This window comes from Myzus persicae, unplaced genomic scaffold (genome assembly GCF_001856785.1).
Source record: "Myzus persicae strain clone G006 unplaced genomic scaffold, MPER_G0061.0, whole genome shotgun sequence".
Taxonomy (NCBI): Eukaryota; Metazoa; Arthropoda; class Insecta; order Hemiptera; family Aphididae; genus Myzus; species Myzus persicae.
Window position 1 is genome coordinate 47183 of NW_019103460.1, and position 20480 is coordinate 67662.

General features: G+C 27.4%; 1 protein-coding gene across 1 annotated transcript in view; it reads right to left on the reverse strand.

Annotated features, from left to right (window-relative positions):
- LOC111034566 (transmembrane and TPR repeat-containing protein 1-like) overlaps window positions 1–20480 on the reverse strand; it is an 81169-nt gene that overhangs the window by 19762 nt on the left and 40927 nt on the right. The window contains exons 7-10 of the mRNA XM_022315845.1: window positions 9233–9422; window positions 6492–6613; window positions 5794–5967; window positions 5329–5442 (exon numbers count right to left, since the gene is read on the reverse strand). Of these exons, the coding sequence (XP_022171537.1) occupies window positions 5329–5442; window positions 5794–5967; window positions 6492–6613; window positions 9233–9422 (600 nt within the window). The remainder of the gene's footprint in view (window positions 1–5328; window positions 5443–5793; window positions 5968–6491; window positions 6614–9232; window positions 9423–20480) is intronic.

Here is a 20480-nt window from a genome sequence, read left to right on the forward strand (position 1 = left end):
TGTTAGTATATTCGATTAAATCTAATCGGTATTAAAAATCGCGAATTACAAAATTCTTTAATATTTACTTATGTCAAGCACTTATTTTTTCCTGTTGCAGACACTGCATAATCTATTCGGGAAAAACGAACAGAAAGTTATGTGCCAAATTCCAGTGCAAAAACATTTTTTAAAAAGTTAGGTGACCTCACATAAGTGATGAAAATAATGTGTATTTTGTTGTATATCTGCAATGTTGCGTTAAAATATCAATAAACCAAAATAAATGCACAATGATCATCAAATAATAATTATATAATACAGTAAAAACACATCTCGTTTATTGACTTTTTGTTATAAACTTTGTTTCAATGTTTAATGTTTTAAATTAGTTTTCTTATTTGAATAGATGTGTATAGCATAAAAAAGTAAATAAGAACATTGAATATATTTTAACTTCTAACCAAAATAATTGTGAGTGATTCTAAAGAAATATTAATTCATAGATAGTAAACCAATCCTAAGAAATAAAATGTGTACCTATGATAGTAAAGTTTAACATTTCAAAAAAGTTTTATTTAATATAATATCTAAGTGGGCAATGGGCATTAGTAATATACTTATTCGTAAAATATACAAGTCTGAAAGTCACATCTGACTTTGCATCTGGAATTTCAAAATTAGTCATTTTATAACGAATAAAACAATGATCTAATACAGTAAAATAAAAAATTTAAATTATAATAGGTAATTCAAATGATTTAAATGATTCATAATTAATCGTGTAATAAAGCCATTTAATAAAACAAATTGAGAATATCGGAGTTATTATATTTCAGTTATATCTCATTTATTAGGTACCTAATTCAATAAATATTATATCTAATATGATTACGATGCAATTATTATTATATAATTCAAAACCATACAAAATGATGAACAGTTGTATTATTCTTATTTATTATGGTGTAACTTTGAAAAATAGTATTTTATGGCTAAAGGCAATAGTTATTGTACTGCACCATAGTTATTCTGTGGTATTTTATTTTTGATAAGATATTTTCTGGTTAAATATATTTTAGATTTAAAGTTACTTAAATAAAAATACTCGATTATTTTTTTATGATTCCAACTATTAGTTTCATGAAATTATTTTGAAGAAATGTTTGTGTCTGATTTATTTGCGGTTGAATATAAAGTAATAGACTGGGAAAGTTCTGTCTCTTTTCTTTGGAAAAATTGTTTTATATTGTTAGCATAAAATATGACTCAAGAGTGTCTACGGTCTTGTTACAATACTAGAAAATGAAAAGTAGACTCTTGTGGCTGGTAGAATGATACATGTTTCAGTGCATTATCTAAAGCCCAGAGACGAGTTTGCGGACGAAAAATATCATTCAATTTGTCAAACCGTTAAGGCAGAGTTGACATATCCATTTCAAAACTTACACAAGTGTAATATTATTATCGTTTAAAATTATTCCACACTTTTTTCCACACTACACAGGGGGATCGTGTGTACCTACCTGAAAATGGGATTTCACCTGATTTATTATAGCAGAGATGTTGATATAGAAAATAAAACAACATGGGAAAAAGAAAATTGGTCATCATCTGGCAAGAAACACGACTTGTCGGTTATATTTTTAGTTGCATTTTAAATTGCAGCTGCTAACAAATTAAGAAACTTCAATATCATTTGCTTTGAAATTGATAGACTCTCACAAAAGGACTCGACATAGTAGTGATTAGTGAACGTTTATACATTTCCTATATTATAACAATAGTAATGATTAACGCTTAAAAGAGGACCGACTCTGTTACAATAAATTCACAAAAACTCCAAACAAAATATCTATAACTATATTTGTATTATATAGACTGATATCGATTGTATTATATTTAAAGGATCAAAAGTGATGAAGCGTATATTTTTTATTATTATTTTGATAAGTAAATGACATACAGTAATGCTAAGGATAAAGAATGAAACAACTATCGCCAATTGTCAGGCTACACCATCGATCGTTGTATTATATTATTACAAATGTTAATTCCTAAAGCGTTTTATTGTATTTTTAATGCACAGCAAAAAATCAATAAAATATAATATTTAAAAGATTTTATTTTTTTAATTATTTTTATATTTTTTAAGTATGCTTAACTCATTTTTAAATTTAAATTATGCAAGTATTCAAATTCTGATTTTCAGAATTTTTAAGTGTAAATATAGACAATATTTTTGAATACTTGATCTTTTACAGCACCTAAGAAGTATCCTGTGGTGATATCAAATTTTGTTTTTCAAATGAGAACCTACATGCTAATTTTGAATCATATCATTTTTCTGCATACGTTAACATATTTTAATCGACATATTTTGAACTATAAGTGTATAGAGTTATTCTACTTTAAATATTAAAAATAATAGTCTACGTAATAAATCGATATTATTTACTTGTTTAAAAGTGTAGTGGTTGCAATATTAGTTCATAAGGCTTTTGTAATGTTAAAAAAGTGTCCTAGTATAATATTTGACTAAGTAGTAATTATCATCAATTTATTTATATTGTATCCTCAATTATAATCATCGAGTTCTAATCCGTTTACAAAGTATTTAGTAAAGTTAAATTAAAAAAATATTATTGAAGTACATAAAATATACTATAGTAATTTAGATATTTGTTTGTACTAAGTTAGTAAATAGTAATAAAAACCATATGATAATTTTATTTATTTCGATTTATCATTGATATGTATGTCATTGTCACTAAAATTTGATTAAATACTTGTGTTTTTTAGACATTTAAAATCATATTTACATGATATCTGTTTTCCAATGTCTTCTGAGGTATACAGTTATAAGTAAACAAACAATAGTAATTATGATATTTTTTTTTATGATAAGACGGCATTTTTAGTACACTTTCAAAGTAAATTATGAATTAATTTACCTCAGTGTTACATAATATATTATTGTTTAACACATGGAAAAACACAATAAGGGAGTCCAGTTGTAATATATAAAATACAATTTTCTCAGTTTTCTCTGTAAAAAGAATTATCAAACCTTATTTTTCCGGTATTTTATAACGACGCTACTAGGGGGTCAAAACTAAAATTATTTAGCTATTGCGTTTCTCATTCTTTTCCTCCGTTTATTTCCAAAATCATATTAAAGTGTCAATTACTTAAAATTTCCGCAGTAAAAACGACATTTATTAAGATACATTTTTTTTTGTTTTACCTTATTTTGTCGATAACTCAATATTAATATTATGTTGTGGTGTATTCGACTTTATTTTTAATATGCTACCTAAGTTATAAAACTAGTAAACATTAAGAATTTTTACACTTGGTGTCATGATTAAGTCATGTTAGGAAACTCAAAGCTTAGAAGCGAAAAACCTCTGCACTGCAGCAGCTTATAGTGTTGTGCGTAAAGTCTTAGACCGGATGGACGATAAGGAGATTGTTTGGCAACAGGAAATGAATACTCGTGTTAAGTTTTCAAGGATGGAAAAGCGTACAGAGTCGTAGTGCTCTTAACAGTGTTTTAAATATGTGTGTAGAGTGTTGCGTTATTTTACATAGTAGGTATTTAAAACAACATCAAGATGTTAATTTGCATGCAAATTACAAAACATGAAATAAATGAACGCATTTGTTTGAAAACCATCATCATCGAATTTCTCACGAACCCAGTTTTTAGTTGTGATCACTGTGCGGAAACTAAAAACCCACATATTCTCTGAAATTGTTGGCAGTGTTTGTAAATGTCCCACGGTAGTTGAATGATTGTTTAAATGCTGTGGCCCGAGGGGAATAAAATGCACGAAAACGAATGATTAAAAGCTTAAAAGTTTGTCAGACAATGACATAGAAAATATTGTTTTAGCCAGAAATATAAAATAGAACGAAAACGAAAACGAAATAGTTACCGAACTGCAAGCTTCAAATTAAACTTTAATACTATTTCAATTGATAGGGTCGTATATTTAAATTAATTTTTTTTTTTTAAATATTTTTTACAGAAACGACCGCTTTTTATTTTCAAATACTATTTTTTTTAAAGTATTAAACCGATGTGAAGGATTTTAGTGCAATACTGAATATTTAAAAACAACCTTCATTATAACAACATATTTACATAGAATTATAATAATATTAATCATACCTATGTAACTATTATTGTTAAAACTTCAATATCAGACTGAATGCCTCAAACTCAAGCTTAATCGAATAATTCATACATACCCACCAGTAAAGATGATTGAAATATAACAATATAAATACAACTGTTGTATTTAATTGCATCGCATTTTGACGAGTACTCGTAAAAAAATATATTCAATTCCGAATTTGAAAACAGATAGTTTTGAAATATTTGAGACTGTTAAATCGTTTTTAACGTTTTAATCTTCGCTTACGCATAACTGAAAACGACCGTAAAAGTAATGTTGATAAAAAAGCAACTTGTTTGAAAAAAGTAAAATAATTATAATAAAGCCTAACAATTGAAACTATTAAACACAATGCAATCAAGCGTAGTGAAGCCACTATCAGTTAGAGGATAATACAAACAAAAACGTGTAATTTATGCTTCACCGAAGTTTTCGTTATATCCCAATGGAGCTTATTTATATTTTAACATGTCACGCATAACAGCGGCAGTTTATCTTGCGCTTTGTGCACGTTTTAACCTTTAACAGAAAAACAAACAGTCCTCGGATCCCTCGTCATAAATATTGTCTACGCTGTTGGAGTATCTCCACAATAAAACTCGTTTTTTTAATACCCAACCGTCTTCGTGAAAAATAACCAAAGATAAAAACAGAAGGGACGCCGAGATATGGTCGTCTTTTACGTCTTGCAATAATAATTATTTTCCGGAAGACAAAAAAATGTACGCATATATATATATATATATACTTACACACATTTAAAAAATGGCCCGAGATACCCGCCTTCTTTGTGGCTTTCGAACTGCAACGACTTTTCATTTTTTAAGAGCAAAAGCACGTTCTGAAGATAGAGCGGTCTTAACACTAAACAACAACAAGACAACTAATACGGATGCCTTGTCAGCTTCCACGGAAAGTCATAATCTAGAGCGTTTATTGCTCTACGAAATTATAATTTCTTTTTTCAACAATCTAAATTACTAGGTATGTTTATTCGTTATTATTGTGATTCACTGCAAGCGTGATTCGCAGACGCTCGCAAGTTACAACTGCAGTTTGTTGTCGTTATTGTTTAATTCTCGTAAAAGTTTTACTCGTAGGTATGGTGTTAGAAAATTATTGTAGTTTTCTTTTCTGTAGAGTAAATGCGTTTCTGAAATCTTACCTTAACGCCTCCCTGTAGTGATTTACAGCTGTCTGCGTGTCCCCTACGTCCCTTTGGTAATTCGCCCAGTTATAGTGCATTTTGGCGTTGTGTGGCAGAGTCTTCAAACCAGCCCTGAAAAGTCACATCACTTTATATATACCATGATGCAATGTATATGAACCGTTTGGGAATTTGAGATAAAATATGCATTAGGTACAATCGATTTTTCTACGTCACATTTTCATTTTTTTTTTAAATATCTAAATTTAATTTGTCAACGAAGATATGGAATGGCCAAGATAAACAATATTTTATGGTAGGGAATAAAATTTATTCAAAATGTAATATTTCAAAATGAATGACAATATTATACAAAGAAAAATCACAGTAGGTAGCACAATATGTTTTATCTATCAAATTGTGATAAAAAAAAGTATGGATTTGAAAATATTTTAATTTAAGTTGTTCTTTATGTTGACTTACTTAATAATAGTCGGTCTAGACATCCAATCACTATTCCTTAGTACGGTTCTAGCTACGAATAATAAGAGCGTGAAGCCAACAAAGAATTTCGTCGTAATCACCACCCAGTTCGATGTTTTTTTGTGATTCTGGAGTGTTTGAAGACCATACACGCAAAACAAAATGAGTCCCATACTGCAAATTAGTAATATTATTGTAAGTATATAGTTATACAAGCTACAAAACTCATCATTATTGATTAATATTTAATGTTATACAATGTTCTAGAATTGTGATTTATAAAAATCACATTTATAAGTTTACCTTTAAAAACTAACTCAATACTGTTAGAAAGGTAAGTTAAATACAATACAAATCTGGGAAATAAATTGTTTATCAATTATTTTAAATATTTATTAAGATATATCAACAAATTTAGTATAAAAGTTGTATTTTGTACAATGTAAATAAAGTTATAAAATATGTATTGATAATAATAAGGATTACATCATACAATTTATTAAAATTACAATGCATTTTAATTTTAGATAATACCTGTTATAGTGCTCGTTGCACTTTTTCATTAACTAATACATAACACGAACAAATGCTAATATTTTAATAACATATTGTATTAATATGTTTAATTTTTCCTAATACAATTCTATGATATGCAGTGGATATTATATTTAATCTAAGTATATTTTAATAATATTTACCTGGGTATGTAAAGTACTCTTTCAGCTACCACGAATCCTACTGTCACTAGAAGGTTGGAAGCAGGAATATAAGGGATGATAAGTAAAAGAGCTGCCAAAACTTGAGGACTGTGTTTTTGTGTCTGAAAGTAAAAATACAAAATATTTCTGTTATTTATACAAAATGAACACGTAAGCACAAAAATACATTAATATTAACGATATTATATTTGTTATATTAAATGTATACAATATAATTATTTAGCATCGATTAGAATATATTATGTATAACTTGAATTATAAAATCTAGTATTAAAAATCACTATAAATATCATATTAGGTAAAAATGGTTTACTCTAATAATGGGACAGAATAAAATAACTCAAGTTGTATTATATGCAAAAATATGATTATTGTCAGGAATGGATAGTGAACAGTTGCAAGAAATAATAAATTATGAAATATTTGTAGGTATAATTCAGCAACGGAACGACGAATCTGAATATTATTATTTATTTTTTCTTCGCAACTGAGTTTTACCCGAACCTATGACATGATTAGTTTTTTTCTGTTAATGCCATATATTTTATCAGTAAAACCCATAAACCGTAAATCTAATGAAAATCCGGATGTGGGATAAAAATAACGTATCGTGGACGACAAAATAAATAACATTAAACATATTTTGCCAATGAAAACTGATTCAAATCGAACTGATATTTATGACGATATTAATTTAATATAATCTATATCATTCTACGTAAATCGTGCATTATGGGCGTGTCAGAAGGGTGTGAGCTAACTTCCATTATAGAGCCGTGTTCTCGTGTTACGTGATATGTTGTATTTCATCCAAACTAGACGTTACATTTGGTTAGCTAAAACGGCTGTATGATAATAATATTATCAATAGTTATTTACAGATTCGCTTCAATATCTGAAGCAACAAGACCGAGTTTTTATTGTAATTATTATTATTTGGAGAACAAAATTAACGGAAGCAGTGTTGATGTACGTGCTCAGTGGGATAAATTACCAAATGATTACAGCAGCGGACGGATATACAAGGGACGTTATTTTTTTTTCACGCGAACAATAACAATAAAAAAAAAACTCGAGGTTAGTGTTCCGTAAATTGAACTCGCGAATACAGCGTTTTATATTCCGCGTATATTTCCCTCACCCCCCTCCCCCTCGCTCTTGGTAAAATAGACGGAATAATATTATAATTTTCTGCCAATGGGGAATTTTACGACTCAGCCTAAAATTATTTCATACATATTTGAACAGCGTAAAATTTTGACGCCAAATTACTATACAGTAGTGGTTTTGGTTGTAACCGTTGTTTTCACGTGCAAGTCCACAGGGAATTCAAACGAAACCCGACGAGAGCCCACTCTGACTGACTACCATTCGTCATATAGATTGAATATTATTGTCTACAAGTGTGTCAATTGACGTAGTAATAAAATATTATGTTAATCCGGTGTATATATATATTATGTTTATTACGCATATGTTACTTAATGTGTTACTTCGATGCATATCCAAGTGTAACGCTATTATAACGAGAACTGTGATGAAACGAAAACATAGTTAATTAACACCATGGTTCCTAGTTGTCGTGTACAGATAGACAGTCGTGGTGGATATAATAATAATAATAATATTATGGATGACGTGTTAATTAATATGAATTATACATCTAGTTAAAATCGTATGGTAAAAATAATTCATTGTTTTCTTATCCTCTTGGACTTCCCTGTATACGTTTGGCTATGTATATATATGCGCTTAATTTAATGTTCTTCGTCCGTTGACCTATTTTGGCGTTTATCTTTGCCAAAATGTTTCGGCCAAATGTTAACGAGCTCGCCAGGTCGACCTTTCCCGCTTATCATTAAATGCCTCCCGGAATTGATTGTGCATAAAATTCCGGTATCCGTTTTGGATTAAACTAACATCTACCCGCCGCCACCTTTACCAAAATGAAAACACGGGACCCCGAAAATTGGTGGAGGTGAAGTTGGTCATATGGGTGGAGGGGAAGTGGGTAAGCATACCGGTCTAAAGACGCAGGTTTAAGGACGGAAAACATAACTCATGGAAAGCCCACCTTCCGAATTCCTGTTAGCACTGTAGGGTGTCGCACACGAAATCTCCCCACATTAATTATGGTCATTTAGTTGCTTACATTACCTCTACTTAACGTTATTATGTTAGTTTCATATTCTTGTAATAAATATTATCATCAATTTTTATTTTTCCACTGATTTTTGGAAATATATTTAACTCAATTATAATAATATGAAACTTATAACTTTTTTTAAAATTTAATGAAAAATATAAAGGCTAAATGTAATAGAGTGCATATTATATTATAGTATACTGTTTACATCTCTTAAAATTTTTACCTGGTGTTTATATCAGTACAAATGAAGAAGCAATCAACAATAAATGTGTCTTTAAAGTTTTTATTCGAAAAATTAATAATCACACTAATGATTTTAAGGTGTTCAGCAAAAGTAATAAAACTACCACCTATGTTATGATAACGGTAGGTATATAATACAAATTAATAAAACGATAATTTTGAAATGACTTTTTTATGAATAAAATAAACACAGCAATTGTTAAATGTCATTACAGAATAATTGAGTATTTAACATGTGATATTTCATCGTAGAGAGGAAGACGTTTGAAAGAGAAATAAACATGTAAATATTATTATGGCAGTATGACGTGTATAGTGCACAACTTACGTCCATGTCGGATAATATCTTGCATGTAATGCACAACAAGAATGCTGCAGCTACACATGTTCCAATGTTTCTGATATCGTACAGAGACGTGACCAACGGTAGTGAATTCATTTGCCAGTCGTGACTCAATGCCGACGGACACAACATCAGCCACAGGTTGAACGCAGCTACATAGCTATAGCTGAAGAACCTATAAAAAAAATTTTTTTTGTCCTTAATATTTAGTATAGTTAAACAATATTACATTATTATAAACCTTATGTTTGATGTGTACAGTACTAACTAGTCTTAAGTAATTATTTTTTCAACACGGTACAAGACGAACGTAAAACAATTCTGATTAAAATATGTTCCTATCGATATTTTAGGATTTTGTATACCATTATTTAAAGGTTTGAAGCTTACAACAATAACGTTTAAACGTGCAATTAGGTATTTATTGGATATTCACGTTTCAAATAAATGATTATTGTATAATTAAAGTCTAACGTGTTTATAATAATATTCAATCAGGGACATCTAATATTTACCATGTTAGTTACTTGTTGTATTTTTCAATATCGCAAGGTTTTATGTGATCATACATAATATTACACTTTATTTAGTGTACGTTCTAATAATGGCTTTAACATTAATAATTTAAAAAAATTTAAATAACCTATTCACCACTTCTAGTGCTTAATTTATATGTATTCAAAATTTGATAATTTTGTATTTTTATTTATTGTAGTGTATTGTAGAAATTCCAATTTAGACAATACTTTAAAACGTGATTTTGAGATACGTATTTAGTGGTTATTATGCGAAATGCATATCGTTATAAATAATTGCAAGTAAAACGCATGTAACACTAGGATCGCAAAATGACGTGTTTTTCACCTCTGTGTAGAGTGCAGAATTTTGTTTCTCTCGATTTTTCCACCTCTTTTTGACCTCACTTGCATTTGCCGATATTCGGAACACGTACAGCAGAGTAAGTAAATTTCGTGAGGTCTGAGGACATTAAAACCTTGTAAATACGCTTGGCAGCGATCTCGAGAATGGGTAGACGAAAGTCCACGCGCTGAACCGCAATGACATAATTTTTCCCAAGTACACCTTATAATATTATGCGTACTGCAGTTTAACGAACGACACGGTCAACGTTATTAACAATTAATTTATACATAGACCATTAAATGATCTTTAAAAGTCTTTAAAAGTCTTTAAAAATATATTATGTAGATACGTCCACGAACACTGTTGGTATATTATTATACCGTCAGTCACCGTCCGATTGTCAATTTCTGTGTACTATACGTTTTTGAATATTATAATAGCATATAGTTTAATCTATATAATTGTATTTAGAAGAACAATAAAGATTCTGTGGCAATATTATGCGTCCTTCTCCGATCTCAAAAGCAACATGAATATAATACATTGAAAAACAATTAAAAAACTTTTGTAATTTCAATTCCTCCTTAAAATTAACGTTGTTATTTATTTTTATTTTTCTATACACTAATATTTAGGTATATTGTTTTTCGATGTATGATATTAAATTAAAATGGACATGGTCATATGAAACAAGCTTCATTCCGGTTAAAATCCATAGGGTTTAAAAATATTTTGTTTCTGTATTTGAGTTATTGGAGTTCCGAACTATGTGCTGAAAATTGTCAGCTAACCCTTCTACTATAAGTATAGTATGAACCACATTGATTTTAAGGCGACTCCGTGATATGCTGTATAGGACACTCTTGTAGAGATCCACATTTTCAGATTGAATGTAATAGGATTAAAAGCAATAATTGAAAACAATCTTTTACGATTCTTCTTTTGTTTCAAATAAGATTAATGGCTTTCAATACTTATGTTTTTGAAAAGTAACATCTGAGACCTATTTCGTTATTACTTTGATAGTAATCAATACCAAAAATTTAATAAAAATCTATAAACTAGGGTTATATTTTAATGCGGACCAATATCATTGTTATATTTTGATGCATTTGACACTCAAAAATGCACCGTAACAATGTCAAAATATATTTGTAAATTATTTTGAAAATATGTATTTCAATAATAATACAATGAGTATGGATTTCAGAGAAAAATAGAAATTGTAAATGTTTCACATGTGGGTATAATTATAGTGAGCAGTGTAAAGGAACCACATGGTTGAAAAAAAAAAATAATAACGAATATCGTTGATGTAGTGTGTGGGGTGAGGCTCTATTACTTAATAATTAAGGTCGTTAAATATTTTGGAAAAAAAAATATGATTTGATATAGTCCAAAAAAGGATGTTTTTCCATCGTTTTAATAAATCGCACTTCTACAATATAGCAGGCGGCGGTGAATCATGAAAAGTTATTCATTGTGTCATTGTTAAGCTACGTCAAACGTTACTACAGTACCTATTTAGATCGGCCACCATATCCATATATCATGCCATGTGTCGCATGCATTACTTACAGGACAATTCTTAATAAACATAAATATAAAAATAAATTTGCAGGTTGAAATAAACGATACGTGGTGAACATTTTACTCACTATGATGTACAAAATTACTGATTAAAACTGAAATTGGTCTTATCGTCTAAATAATAAATAAATAAATATAATTTTTATTATCCGGTGTTAACTGTGGTAACATTATATATGTTAGCGTTAATGTATGAAATTCCGTAATTCTATAGAATAACTAGTTATTTAATAAAATAACGTATTACATACATTACCGCTAACATATACATCACTTCATATTATGTACGTTCTACAAAATAGTTTCATTGTATTGCAGTTGAACGAACCACTGAGGTAAATAAGTCGAATCCATACATTTTATACGTATGTCCCTGATTTAAATATGACTTATTTCTTTACAAAAAATGGTCTATCAAGTCAAAAAAATCGAATTTTTTAAAATAAAATGTCTTGTATTCGTTCACTCCACTATCAATTCTCCGAATATCCTTAGTTATAAACAGACAAAACAAATACCATCTCACTCTATCTAAAAGACTTGGCAATCATCCCCATTGGACTGTGCCCAAGAAACTCTGAGTGCCTAAAAGTCGTTAAGCTATGGTTTTGTCATTTCTTAAATTAAGTATTGAGTGATACTCTAGTGTCTAGGGTATTGAAGCAAATTACATATTTTAATTTCCCTATAATTAACAATTTTATCTTTTGTATTTTTTTTTACAGTGTATTTGGAAATTTCGTTGTTTCTATTTAAAGTTAAGTCAATATCAAATTCATATGCATGAGTGTAGTATGATTAAATTCATAATATATAATATTATTTATAAAATGTATTCTTAAATATGTTATGTATATTGTATATTACATAAAATATATTATAATACTTGGAGAGCATATTATTGTATATTATTACTATTATTAATGCCTTATAAACAAACCAGGTCTATATAAAAAATTGAATACAGGATAATTATCAACAGACGATTGGCTAACCAAACTGATTTAGGTCAAAGTTAAGCGAGAAGTTAAGAATGGAAACTGACCAATACAAAACCAAACATAATATCGTTAAATTATTTTTAAAATTAGTTCTTGTTGAAAATTGCTTAATAACTTCCAAATTTGTATTGTATACAGCGACTTATGAATGAAAAATCTCCTAACAACTTTTAAACAAATGTTAGAACGACAAATATATTAAATATGTCTAATATAGGCACCTGAATTGTATTTTACATACGAAAACGTTACTTCCAAAGTAAATATTAAATGTATTCACAAATTATAATAAATTATGCATGTAATGTACAATGTATAAAATATTTACTAAAATCAGGAAGTTAACTTATTCTTAAACACAAGTGAATGCGAAGTTTGAATGTTGTTAACTGCACGTCTGCACGTTTACAATATTGTGATTCTAAAACAATTTTCTTGCTGTTGCGATAATATAATGCTATTTTACAGCATCATCATTTCCGTGCGTGTCTTATACTGCCAGCGAATAAATTAACTTGACGTACTTGTTCCTTAATAACAGTCTTCGATAGTTTCTTTGCATACAATTATTGTTAATTGCAAAAACAGTCTTGGATTTTACAACAATTATTTACTAATTTTAGTGGAATGAATTTCTGTAAAAGCTTCCACATAACAATATAGCCCATATGGAAATTTAACGTTTAATGAACAAAATACTGTTTGTAATCTTTCAATCTGAGGGTGTACGGAAACATGGAAATTTTATTTATTGAAATTTCAAAGTTGTTTTTATTCACAAACATTTATTTGTTTCTTCTTTATTAAATTAAAGTGTATTGTTAATAGCAGTGTGGAAATCAACGAGATAATAAATGTATAGTATCAGGCTGGATCCATTTCATTAAATTAGTTGAACAGTATAAAATAATAAAGTTTAGTGGCCATTGAAGTTTGTTTAAAATCGAATTGAGAATACAATTTAAATTGTATAATATCGCATATACAATAATATTACTACCAAGTACCAATCAAATATAAGTTTACATACCTAATCATGAAACTTTACCCATAAATAATAGAAGGATATGAATTCAGTAAAAAGTAACTGTGGTGAGCCTACATGTTATTGAAACTTAGAGATAATGATTATATTAAATTTAAAATGAATTAACTTAAACGCCATTGTTTGTAAAATTGAGTTATTATGTTACTCATTCAAATAAATATCCTTACCATAAACATATTGATATTCAAACATGAAAATATATTGAAAATTATAATAGCATTCAGTAAAAAAATAAAATAAAACACCTTTATTAAAATATTATTTTATTTATGAAAACATTGCGATTCAATTAAAAAAACAGATAACAATATTTTATGAGTAAGATAGTATATTGTAGTAACCATATAAATATTTAACTACACAATCTTGCAATGTATTTAAGTGACATATCAATTTTTTATTTGGTTATTACTAACAGCTTTAACATACATTTATTTTAACTAAGTATTGACTGCCAAATGTGATTTATCTTCAGGAAGGTAATTTTTCAATTCAACGGATAATTTCGTAGAGAAATACTAAACTATCACAGCATTTTATTGATACCAATGTTTAAACCTCCACCAGGAATTAAAAAAATTGAAATAATGTTAAAAAAGAAACATTCTATATTAATTTAATTGTAGAAATAAAATGTAGCGTTAATTTTAAAATATTTATTGAGTTATACGTTTTTATTACATAGTAGTAAAATACCTTATTTAGATACCTCAAATTCTGAGAGGAAAATACCATATACGATTTCGACTGTTCTATATTTATACAAAATGTATGGCATTAGCTTTTCTTAATTACAAAATACAAATTATATTATCGAAGCGTATTTAAAGTATAGTAAAATTTATATGCACATTTGTATTCACATAAAATATGAATATAATTAACTAACGTAATTTATGATAAACTAAAAAATTAAAATATTAGTAAAAATACAATATTTCAAACCCAACACAGACAATAAACATATGGTATGAACTATTATTTATTAAAATATACATATGCATTTGTTATTTTTTGTACAATGCTTTATCATTTTTGTATATTATTATGATATGATTATTACTAAATAAAAATCAATAAATTAGTTCATACTTTATACTGGAGTTAACATAGTGTTGACAGTAAGTAGTACATAAATATAATTAGGGTTTATAAATCAAGATTGATTAATTAACTATAATCGATTTATAATAAATGAGTTTATTTATTAATTTTGTAACAATATAACATTACTAAAATTATACACGTTATATATTTTGTTTTATCTAATAATTGTGTTAACCTAAGACGGAATCAATAATTATACGTTATAAATCACGCCTTGAATAATATACCATGTGGGTCACCAACTTTTTTTAATATCAACCAAGTCAAATGTAATGTAAAGGTGGTTTGTTGTTTCAACCGAGTAGTATAATTTAGCAGTTAACCATAGTTTGTGGAGTGTTAGTAATTAAATACGAATCAAGTGGTATGACTAAGGTCAGGGGGTTTTAGATAAGTTTTAATAATGCAAGCAAGTTTAATTTAATTTTAGCCCCCGTAGGGTCTCTTGAAACTGTTTTTACGTTGAAGTAACTGAAGAGTAATAAATCTATAAGTGTCTATTATTTAACAAGATTTATAGTTTAATTTGGAATTAATTACAAAGGTACATTTTATTTATAAATCGACACAAACGTAAGAGTCGAAAAATAAAACATTTAATATAGGTAACTTTACTAACAATAAATTATATTTAGCAAGGTGTAATAAAATATATTCATGTACCTGTGTATATTTTGTATATTATATTTCAAGTTTTCAATATGATTTCTTAATAGTAATGAATAAAAAACTATCAATATGACTTACTATAAAACCTATGATAGTTTGATAAAAAAGATAATACAAATGGATTACAACTTATGTGCAAAATGATGTATTTAAAGTATTATTTTATTTCGTAATATTTCTATGAAACACACCTTAACCCATTAAATATTATATTATCAATTAAACAACACGACTTTTATATAATTTTAGTTTTGATTTATATTAGTTGTATTTAACTCGTATGCAGTAATTTGTATTGTAATTTATTCGTTTAATTAGGTACATTCATTTTTATAAAAACATATCATACACTTTTCAACTAATCATTGCAGTTATAATCAGGCAAAATGCAAATATTTATGCGAATATTATTATTTATTGAGATACTTTTATATGAATATGTCTGTATTTAGGATTGGTACTTCCGGATATCCCCAGAATGTCATCTGAACGGGACCACACCAGGGAATAAAAAAAATATAAAAACGTATATTTGCTTAAGTTTTTTTTTTTCGAAATCATATTGGTACTTTATGATTTTAAGTTAAATAATACTATTGTACTTTGTTTACTTCATTTTGCTATTTATTTTACTAGAGAAACGGTACTCATGCCGAAATAAATTTTAGTCAATAAATCAAGTAAACTGGAACAGTTCCAATATTATATAATGTAACTTTTATTGTTTAGTTGTGTTGGTGTCTTCTTATAGTCGTAACTCGTAAGTACTGGTTTACTTTGTACGACAGGACAGCAACTACAACACTGTATCACAATAATATAATAACATAATAACTTTTATTACACGAAGTTTCATCACTGTGAATTGTGATAAGTAATATTATCACATTGTTGTTATAATTTCAATTTTATCAATATTTAAGTATAACATTTTGTCCAGTTTCTCGTTTTATTTTAATATTCTTTATATTACCTACACCTTTAGCTTACATACATGATTATACGTGATATTGTTTCGTTATTTGATTCCACGAAGTAATTTTTTAATTGTGTTGATTATGTGTATATATTTAAAGACTAATAAACGATTGTAGAATAAAATACAACTGTTTGTTTTTCTATTATAATTAAATTATGTATTTGTATTTTAATCAAAAATATCCATACCTATCTAATTGAAGTACTATATTAGTCCATTATGTAAAAACCAAACAAAATTTAAAAAAAATAGTAGCTAATAGTATTAACTACCGGATATCGTTTTACATTAACAGTCATTCCTGAAAATTTCTCACCAAGTTACGGTGCCGGAAATTTCCCAACCCTATATGCATTTAATATTTTCACTTTAACTACTTCGGTACATTAAAACTAAACTTTGAATGGAAAGGTTTATCATGAAAAACTAACCACTGAATGGGACCCAGGCACCTAATTTCCACAAACCACTGGTTTTTGTTAGAAAAAAGGGTCAAATAAATAACAAACACTGAAATTGCAATAAAAAAAATGTTAGCATGATAAAATATCGTATATTTTATAGTATTTAAGTATAGAAAATGTGACTTTTAATGAAGAATACAGAAATTTACTACTCATGAAAAAAATAATGTATAAAATACTACTTTATAATGACAATAGTTAAATATATTGACTTTTAGTAAGAAATGATTTTACTTGTTAGATAATATTGTGTTTCAATGTAAAAATAAAATGAAATATTATTAACCGTATTATCAATGGAGTTTCACAGAAGCTTCAAAGTTTATAAGGTAGTGTACAACCAAATACTTTGGCATCCGCCTTCTTAATTTTTTCCCAAATGAAATATTGTGTATACGTATTTTACAAAAATAAAGTCTTAGGTAATAGATGTTAACATTTTTATAATTCCTATAAGACTCGAGGAATTTTAAGAATCTATAGTTTATACCTTATTTTTTCAAATGAGGCAATACTGTAAGCTAATGAAGTTCACTGTTATCTTTAATTATTGTTTTTTATTTTGTATTTAGAATTTAGATTATTCGACTTTTATAGAACTTTGTTCGAAAGCATTAAATTCAATATATCTATTTTTGATATTTTAACACACATAGCTAAACATAATTAAAAAAAATTTGTTTAGTGAGACATTTGACGATTGCATTCAATGCTTTATGAAAATAATTGAAATAATTAAACAGGAGATAATATTAATAATCTATTTATTATGATCTTCAAAAAAAATATAACTGAATTTGCCAGACTATTGAAAGAACAATTATATGATTTTCAAACTTCGGAAAAAATAAAGGTACTTAACAAGTACAATAAGATCAAATATTACCATTAAATATTAGATACATAAATGACTATGCTACCTATTTTATTATCGAATACATTTTTAGTTCAGTTGTCTAAATAGTATAATAAAATCGTAATACAACTATGATGTATATAAAATACATTTGTTTAAAACATAAACTATTTTAAATTAAATACGAACATACGTAGCGTATAATTATTTTCAGTCGAATAACATGAAAAATATTATATACGACAAAATATTTTACTGAATATCAAGGTGTTTCCGAGATTCAGTAACACACACTTATTTTTGCGAGGTGAATTTACCAGTGTATCAAACACTGGCCAACAAATAACCCTTTGGAATTCCCAATGCCCATGATAACGGACAATGATAACCCCGGGTACTATAGCTTACCCCCTTGTTAAATTTATCGGTCGGCGGAATTTCTCTGTATAAATGGGTTCTGAAATATGTCCATTTTGAACATTCCAAAACCTGGTGGTGGCAAAAGCGCACCCCTCTCGTACTTTACTCTCGTCGTCCACAACAGAATTTAATATTAACTGCTTTGAATGCGCATAGGGGTTGTTCTCGTATAAGATACACAATAAATTATTCGACAGGGAGCCATTTAACGGGGCAGGGCCAAAGGGATGCTGTGGTTCTTGCATAGTTCTACTACCAAAACCATTCAATGTACCAAAATCCTCGGTCGCGGCCTACCTCACCGCCAATCATTGCTAAACAATTACCTTTGGCCCATTAATTAGTTGTAGTTAACAGAAACAATATTTATACATACAATCAGCCAGACAACATTATTATTTATACTAGGTACCTGCCTATACTTATTTTTCTCATCATACATTTTATAAAATATTGATCTAGAAACGTCATTTATATATTTTTTTTTTTCTTAATGACCCTCTTGCATTAGGAGAGGTTCCAAAATGGATCCACTTTAAAAATAACACCCCACTCGATCTCATATTTCCCACTAAACACCATCATCCCTAAACACTTGATCGTTCAAGTTTCTGTCACATTAATTATATTTGCAAGACTGCAATGAACTGTCGCATTAGTTTGCCGAGAATAGCTGGTTAGTTAAACAAAAAAGAGTTAATATTATTCTTTTGTTTATAATATGTATGTTTTTCCGATTCAGATATAAAATACAAAACGTCTAGTTGACAATTCAACGACATGTTTGTTTTTTATAGGCACTAAACTTTGAATAAATAAAACAGTATAACATGTACAATCTTGGTCGACAAGATTCTTCTAAAATAATATTAAGCTACGACAATTCGTGTATCCCACAGCCGATAGCGCCCCTTAAATATAATGGAATTTCAATGTATATTATATAATATAGATATTATTAAGGGTACCTAGTACCTACATAAAAACAAAGTTAATCATCTACGAGATTTTTTATTTGAATTCACTCTACGTGTGTGTGATTGCTTTGGGTTCTGTTCTAATATATCACTGTTTAGTATAGTATTCAACTTCTTTAAGAAAAATTTTTTTTTATTGAAAAACATATATTTATGATCATAATATATTTTTGTTGACCTTAGCTTTGGTGACAAAGACAAATTAGTTGTATACATAATATTTTATTTATTTTGGATAACTATTCGATTACAATAATATAGGACTAATAGTTATTTGTCTGTGTTTCTACTAAATGTATCTCTCCAATTAATAATGTATAATATTATATTATCTAATCAATAATTAAAACATTGCATGTAATTATAATATATATTATAATAATATTTTAGACCAACGTTAATTTGGTTACTTAACCATTTCAATAATAATGATTATATAGGTATTATAAGTTCGTATTATTTACTATGAGGACCCAATTTTCACATATCTTTATAGGTTAGTATAAATAAGATAATTTTTATGAATTTTAGTCGAATCTTAAAATTTACATTTGGAATTATTGTATAATTTATTCATGTTTTTTATATTTATGTATTTTATATAAAAGAATATTATTTTGATAACTAGGATTTATTATTCAATTATTGCTGTAAGTTCGTCAAACACTTCCAATTATATTCTTTACTTTCATGTTTCTCGTGCAATCTTATAATTAAACAATGAATTATATTTAAATTATATAATAGCTAACGCAATTTAAACAAAACTGCATTCTTTCTTTAAGCCCAAAAGAAAATGTATGTAAAATTATTAATATTTTTAAATGCTGTTTTGTTGACTAATTTTATTGTTATGATTGGTTCACTAAATTAATTCATAATTTATGTTCCAGAACATTATATGAAATTATAAGACTATTCACATATTCAAAAGTAAATATTTTTTTAATAATAGTTTATTTTTTAAGTATGCATTGAGAAATTATTAGTTTAGAAATTGCATATTTAAATTAATTTTATTATTTGTGTGTAAACACTTTAAAATATATATGGAAATAAAAATGAGTAGAACGTTTTTTAAAGAAATAATATAAATAATTTACAGGACTGAATACTATATTATTTGAATTTAAATGAACGTAATCATTTTCATAATATTTGTTCCAGAAATAAAAAAATATAAGTATCATAATGATGTAACTTTATTTTGCCTAAATTATTTGAATAAATATTTTATTGATTATATTTAAATTATTTC